This window comes from Toxotes jaculatrix, chromosome 7 (assembly GCF_017976425.1).
Source record: "Toxotes jaculatrix isolate fToxJac2 chromosome 7, fToxJac2.pri, whole genome shotgun sequence".
In the NCBI taxonomy this organism is placed as follows: Eukaryota; Metazoa; Chordata; class Actinopteri; family Toxotidae; genus Toxotes; species Toxotes jaculatrix.
Genome location: NC_054400.1, coordinates 739,895 through 747,394, shown reverse-complemented (window position 1 = coordinate 747,394; position 7,500 = coordinate 739,895). Strand labels below are relative to the sequence as shown.

Below are 7,500 nucleotides of genomic sequence, written 5' to 3'. Positions count from 1 at the left end.
AGAAGCCCACAGCGTAGAGTTCACCTGGTGTAAATGTGTAGCACAGTATGTTGCACATGTATTTTGTTGGAGTATTTTCCAGATGTGCTTTTGTTCTCTGCATCTGGCGGATCCGTCTGAGTTCCCCTGAAAGAAGCAGACCGTCACACTGGGAGCTTCTCATTTGCATGTTGTCCCCACATGTCCCTCACTTGTGTTTTTTTTCCTTTTGTCTTCGTCCTTTCTTCCTTCATGTAACTGAATGGATAATCTGAACATGTTTAATGAAAGAACAGGCAGCAGCCAGACGCTGAACCACAGTGAAATGTTCCTTTTAGACCTCCGTACTCAGAGGCATTCAGAGGACATTCAGAAAAAATGTCCAGCTGAATTCTTCCTTCAGTCTCAGAGCGTTTCCCTCCAGCTTTATGTGCAAAGCAGCTGTTTACTGTGTCAGTTAGAATGATGAACTGCTGCTTCAGCCCCTCTGACCTGCTCTGAATGCCTCCTGTGTGTTCTGTAGTCAGCTGTGTTAGCTTCTAGCTGCTGATAGCACCCTGCTCTGTCGGAGACTGCAGGGTGGCATCCAAAGATTGTTGACTGTTTAGACCGGTTAAAAAACATGTGATTGTAATAGATCCAGCCTGAACACAGTGTGGACGAGCCGGCAGACACTCGATGCATCTGAATGTCAGAATAACTCAGCTTTCTTCTGATCGTGGTGTCAGTAAGACGAGGCCGAGCCTTAAACGTGGGAACGTTGATTCAGACCAGCAGGGAATTAGATCAGCTGATTCTGTCTTTTAAGAGGAGAAAGTTTAAACTTTACATTTCCTTCAGACTGAAACATCAGCAAACGCTGGACGGTTAAATTCCCTCTGAGAAAAGGCTGATTCATCACTACACAGAGTGCAGTACTGAGATCCAGCAGCAGCTTCACACTATTAAAATCCTGTACACACACACACCAGGGTGGACAAAAGCTGGACAGGAAGGTGAGTCACAGGACTGTAGACGACCTGTCCACCACGGCAGCTCTGACCCTGCCTTTCAGTATAATCTGTGGCATGTCCCCTGCTGGATGCTGCAGGTTTGTCCTGAAACACTGAAGATTTCCTGTGAGTATCTCACAGTGATGAACCTCACACTGTGAAGGCTTTGGTTTTTCATCTGGATCGTTTGTTGCTCAGGTTTCATGAATGATCAGACGTAGCTGAGTTATATTTATATTTTCTGAGCCAAATTAAAGTGATTAAATAAAAAGTAGAACAGATGCATCACAGTAAATGTTCAGCCTGTGTTTTTTAGCAGTCTTATCTTTGTCATGGTTTCCGGTGGTGTGAGGCTTCAGTCTGAAGCAGAGCTGCTCTGAGCTGGACCTCTTCCTCTGATTCTTTCCTTCTCTGTGTCTCTTGGTTTTGATCGCGGTCTTTCGGCTCCTCTCGGTTTTCTGCTTCGCTCTCGTGGCTTCTGGACAGTTTTGGCCTTTACCTGTCAGCCTCGGGGTGAACTGAAGAGCGGGGGACCTCAGCAGTACTAACACAGCAGGCGGTCTAACCACCTGAGCAGGTAGACGCTGCTGCTGCTGCTGGTTTTACAACAAGCGTCCAGGACACTGACCGTGTGTCTCAGTCAGAGCGTGTCCTGCGGATCCGGTCCGTGTCGTGTTTGATGGACAGAAACAGCTCAGGACTCAGGCTGCAGAGCAGGGCTGAACCATGTCAGGGAAACACCTGAGGTTTCGCACAGTCCCTGTTTCTGCTGCACGTCTCTGGTCTGTCGCGCTGCTTTTACTGGGGATTAAACGCCGTCACTGCGCTTCTGCTCCAGCTGAAGCCGTTTGACTAATGAAGCAGCAGGTGGAGCAGGTGATGCTGATTGCGTTAGCCTGACCTGTGCACGCGCAGCACGCCGCTTCTGCTCGGTGAGCTCGGCAGGTATGTGTGAAACAGCTGACAGCAGATCCTGGGTCAGTCAGGAGCGCTGCAGAAACACCGCAGCTTTGGTGATCACGTGATCGCAGTTTGGATCAGAAGCGATGAATCGATCAGTCCTACCGCAGAGGGTCGGTGCCCCTCACTACTTGGTTTTTAGTCTGAAGATTGACTCACTGAGCACTTTATTAGGAACACCTGCGTATTCAAGCAGTTATCCCATCAGCCAATCACGTGGCAGCAGCAGGTACAGGTCAGGAGCTTCAGCTGATCACCTGAGATTAATCACAGTCTCTGGAGTTTAACTCAGAGCGGAGCCACAAACTGAAAGCATCCAGCAGCTCTGAGGACGGGGACACCTCACTGACGTCAGAGGTCAGAGGTGAAGAGTTTCTGAATGGCACTGCTTTCAGTAAAACAGCTAACACTCCTCTGCCAGATTAGCGCCCCCGTGAGGCTGTAATGTTCATTATACAGAAATGGAGATCGTGGTATTCACTGCTGGTGAGGCAGAAATGTGAAGTTTGTTCTGAAGTCGGCGCTGGAGGAAGTGTTGTGCATGGTAACTGTATAATTCACTTACTCCTGAGAAAATCTGTTCTCAGATTATTTAAAACCACTGAAGCAGATGATTATAGCTCTGCTGTTATGAATGCCTCAGGAGGAGGAGTTACAGATATTAACACTGACATTAATAAACTCTTAAACATGTCTGTTTCCATCTGCACTGTTACCAACATTAACAGTTTATATGGAGCTTATAAAAACTAAATAGAATAAAGTGCAGGAGTAAAATAAATATCTAATCTTTTTTTTGTCTTACAGTCTTCACTAGTATCTGAGCTTGTGTTGAGTCTGTCCACGTCCTTTACTGTGTCCTCAGCATGTGAAAATGTGTGTGTTTCAGAGTCAGACTGCCACTCACAGTTTAGTGTCGGCTGCAGACGGAGCGGTAAAGATCAGAAAGCTGTTTGTGCCTGTCGAGCTGTTCCCTGTGCTCCCTCCTCCACCTCCCCCTGCCGGAGGAGGAGGAGGAGGCAGGGGACAGGGGACGTGAATGAGAGGCTGAGCAGTGATCAGTGTCTGGTGTCCTGCCTGCTGTCTTCGCAGAAACTCTGCTTTTTGATTGGCCGGCTTTCGTCAGCCGTGTGGTTGGTGTGTCTCTGCTGTGGGTTCGTCTCATCAGAGGATGTTGTAACCAGCTTTCTCATTGGCTGAGTCAGCTGTTGGTTTGCACAGCTCAGGCCTCTGATTGGCAGTTTGTGTTCCCTGCTCCCTGAGTGTGTTGGGAAACGTTTGTTGTTGAGTTGTTGGATTTAAGGACACAGAAGTCTGAAGTCTGTATTTCCACCAACGTCACTTTTGTGACATTAATACAGAAAAATCACATCCTGTACTCTCTCTCTCCATCTTTCCTCTCTCCTTTGTAACACCTCCTTCCCTAACTTTCCCATAATCCGTTTGAAGTTGGAAAAATAACCGATTAAATGCCCGTAACGCCCCACCATGTCACTCATGTTCCCGCTCATTCATCGCTGCTGCCATGAACACATCGCTGCTCTGTCTCTGGTGAAGTGGAGCTTTTTTTTTTTTTTGTTTGTTTTACTGAAGTTTAAAACAAGCGAGAAATGCTTGTGGACACTTCACCTCTGTCCTGTCCTCCAGGAGACCGGTGCTGACACACAGGGGTCAGCTGAGGTCAGATAATCATCGCTGGGCTCGTAGATGTAGAGGATGTTGGTCTGGGTGGCTTCAGTCCAGAGAACAGGGACCTGTGTTAGAGCCACAGGACCCAGGGTTTTTACCCCTGTAACACTGCAGTGGTGACTGGTCCCAGATGGACCAATGCTGATGCACATGCTTCCTGTTTCCTCCTGCGCCAGCTGGGCGATGGATCAGCCAAACACGATGCTCTCACCTGTTGAACAGCAGGAATCTCAGAGACTGAAATCAGCTCCTTCTCTCACATAGAAACACAAACAGTCCCAGTGTGCAGACCTGGCAGCTGAATGTGAAAGCTGATATCTCACCAGGCAGATGTTAGTGGACTGATCTCAGTCCGTCACCTTCATGTGTCCCAGGAACAGAAGTTCTCAGTAAACAGCTTTGAGAGAATCTTTGTGAGCAGGCGTCAGCTTCTGACAGAAAACCTTCCACGTGTCGGCGCCCGTGTTTCTCCGCCCTGCTGCCATCCAGACTCACTCCTCAGCATTCAGGACCAGAACCCGTTTAAACTGCGTGGCTGAACCTGACTGAACCTCCAGCTCCGGTCTCATCTTTTTCTGTCTTCTTTGTTGTTGAAAACACGATTTGACAGTTTGAACCTGCAGCTGTAGACCTGTTAATCCCCTGACCCTGTTCTTTTAACAGTTTGAGTAACAACATCTTTACAGCAGCTATGATGAGCGACAGGTTTATAATCCCGTAGATTTATAATCCCGTAGATGTAAAGATTTTTCTGTCTCCTAAATCTAAAGTTTTGTGACTGAAATTTCTAAAACAAAAAGTCGAGGAAAGCTTTGAGTTCTGTGATGTTTCTGAACAACCAGCATCAGTGTGAACCCTGACCCCTGACCCCCGACCCCTGACATGCAGCAGTCACCTGAGAAGCTGCCCCTGCATCGTGGTTAGAGTCTAATACAAACCTGGAAACATGCGAGTAGATCCAGTGTTGGCTGATGGGAACATTACCTCCCACTTTCTAATGTGCTGGTTAAAATCAAAAGCTGCCAAATTACCTGGAGACCAGTGTCCATCCACCTGCTCACATGTAACTGAGACTTTAAGCCAATTACAACCCGTCCACCTGTCCACCCGTCCCCCGTCCCTCTGACTCGCATCTGATGATTAAATTCTGCATGTCTGATGGACACTGGCCTTCAGACATGTCCACTTCAGTGTTACATCAGGAAACCAGCACAGAACTCAGCCCAAACCTGAGTCGGCTGTTAAAGGATCAGTCTGGTGTTTTTCTGTCGTTTTCATCTTGTCAGGAAATCACACGTGTGTGTGTGTGTGTGTGTGTGTGTGTGTGTGTGTGTGTGTGTGTGTGTGTGTGTGTGTGTGTGTGTGTGTGTGTGTGTGTGTGTGTGTGTGTGTGTGTGGGTGAGACACACACAAAATGCTTGACAAGAAGAAGAGTACAGACTACAGGCTGATGATGTGCTGACTCTGTCGTGTCTTGTTTGATGTGTGAACCTGCTGATTGGCTCAGACGAATGACTCTAACACTCTCTCCTTGCTTCTGTTTTTATTTTGGATTTGTTTTGGACCCATGACCGACCCTCACCCCGTCCTGCTGCTGCAACACACTCTCTGCCTCCATCACTGAACAAACCGTCTGTCGCTGCCGCTGCTGTCCCTTCTTCTTCTGTCCGTTTGCTCCTGTCTGCATGTGTCGTGTCCGTCTGTGGTTTGAACCAACGTCTGACTCTTTCTCTTCATACTCTCCACATCGTGTTCATGATGCTTGTTCATTCATCACTAACTCAACAACTAACTGCATGTTTTCATTTGTCCGTGGACTGTTTGTGTGTCTGTGCATCTTTTTGTCATCCACCCCCTCCACCCTTCGACCTGTCCTCACCTCCTTCCCTTTTTTTTTTCTCCCTAAACCCCCTCCCCTCCTTCACCCTCCTCTGTCCCCCCCTGTCCTGTGGTGCATCCTGGGAAATGCAGGCTTCTACGGTCTGGATGAGTCGGACCTGGACAAGGTGTTTCGCCTGCCCACCACCACCTTCATCGGCGGTTCAGAGAGCGCCCTTCCCCTGAAAGAGATCATACGGCGCCTGGAGGTAAACACAGACCGCAGTGTGAGGGGACGGGATGAAAACACCTCTGATCACAGTCATCACAGTCATCCATTCATACTGATCAGACTAACACATGATGGTCTGTGCTGCTGTCTGTGCTGCTGACACTAACTGCGCTGTGTTTGTGGCGTGCTGTCAGATGGCGTACTGTCAGCACATCGGAGTGGAGTTCATGTTCATCAACGACCTGGAGCAGTGTCAGTGGATCAGGCAGAAGTTTGAGACTCCAGGGGTGATGCAGTTCACTCTGGAGGAGAAGAGGACTCTGCTGGCCCGTATGGTCCGGTCCACCAGGTAAACACCTCGACACACCTCGACACACCTCGACACACCTCGACACGCCGCCACCAACCTGTCGAGTGCATGATACGATGTACGCTGTGTGCACTGCTCTGTGAGACGAGGACAGCAAACACATTATGAACCTGTGTGTGTGTGTGTGTGTGTGTGTGTGTGCGTGCGTGCGTGTGCGCGTGTGCGTGTGTGTGTCTGTGTGTGTGTGCGTGTGTGTGCGTGCGTGCATGTGCGTGTGTGTGTGTGTGTGCGTGTGCGTGTGTGTGCGTGTCTGTGTGTGTGTGTGCGTGTGCGTGTGTGTGTGCGTGCGTGCGTGTGCGTGTGTGTGTGGGTGTGTATGTGTGTCTGTGTGCATGTGTGTGTGCGTGCGTGCGTGTGTGTGTGCGTGCGTGTGCGTGTGTCTGTGTGCGTGTGTGTATGTGCGTGTGTGCGTGTGCGTGTGTGTGTGTGTATCTGTGTGCGTGCGTGTGCGTGCGTGTGTGTGTCTGTGTGCGTGTGTGTGCGTGTGTGTATGTGCGTGTGTGCGTGTGCGTGTGTGTGTGTGTATCTGTGTGCGTGCGTGTGTGTGTCTGTGTGCGTGTGTGTGCTCAGGTTCGAGGAGTTCCTGCAGAAGAAGTGGTCTGCAGAGAAGCGCTTCGGTCTGGAGGGATGTGAATCTCTGATCCCTGCTTTGAAAACCATCATCGATAAATCCTCTGAGAACGGCGTGGAGAACGTCATCATGGGCATGCCTCACAGGTAACACACGTGTTACATGTAAGGACACACACACAGGTTTCACCCCTGCCTTTCTCAGTGTTTGCATACACACCTCCTCTCTCTCTCTCTCTCTCTGTCAGGGGCCGTCTGAATGTTTTGGCCAATGTGATCCGTAAAGAGTTGGAGCAGATCTTCTGTCAGTTTGACTCCAAACTGGAAGCTGCTGATGAGGTAATTCAACTGTTGGTAGACGTCACCAGACTCTGGGGCAGGTTCACTGAGGCCCACTGATCCAGGGCAACCATATAACCAGTCTGTGTGTGGTTCACCTGGTGACTTTAACACCTGACAGCACAAAGTAAATGGACAACACCTCAGTATTAAATGAAATTAGTCCTTATTGGTTAGCAGCAGTACCCTCAGTGTTCTGGTGCAGCCACATGTTGTTATCAGATGTGACTCTGGAGAATCTGTCGGTATCAGATGTTCGCGCATCAACAACTTTCTGGATTTATAAATGTGTTGCTCCACCAAGTTGCTTTTCCCCCTCAGGGCTCTGGAGACGTGAAGTACCACCTGGGTATGTACCACCGTCGTATCAACCGCGTGACGGACAGGAACATCACCCTGTCTCTGGTGGCCAACCCCTCTCACCTGGAGGCCGTCGACCCCGTCGTCCAAGGGAAGACCAAAGCGGAGCAGTTCTATTGTGGAGACACCGACGGGAACAGGGTGAGCCGGCGCAGCACCAACCGAGGATCCTCTGGGAGAGAACTGTTAAA

General features: G+C 49.5%; 1 protein-coding gene across 4 annotated transcripts in view; it reads left to right on the top strand.

Annotated features, from left to right (window-relative positions):
• Positions 1 to 7,500, top strand: part of ogdha (oxoglutarate dehydrogenase a) — a 25,804-nt gene that overhangs the window by 10,460 nt on the left and 7,844 nt on the right. For 3 of the 4 annotated variants that reach the window (XM_041041643.1, XM_041041642.1, XM_041041644.1), the window contains 5 exons: positions 5,592 to 5,707; positions 5,865 to 6,019; positions 6,611 to 6,757; positions 6,859 to 6,949; positions 7,271 to 7,450. In XM_041041643.1, coding sequence (XP_040897577.1) covers positions 5,592 to 5,707; positions 5,865 to 6,019; positions 6,611 to 6,757; positions 6,859 to 6,949; positions 7,271 to 7,450 — 689 coding nt within the window. Of the gene's footprint in view, positions 1 to 2,820; positions 2,866 to 5,591; positions 5,708 to 5,864; positions 6,020 to 6,610; positions 6,758 to 6,858; positions 6,950 to 7,270; positions 7,451 to 7,500 lie in introns of all 4 variants that reach the window. The other variant, XM_041041641.1, reaches the window with a different exon arrangement.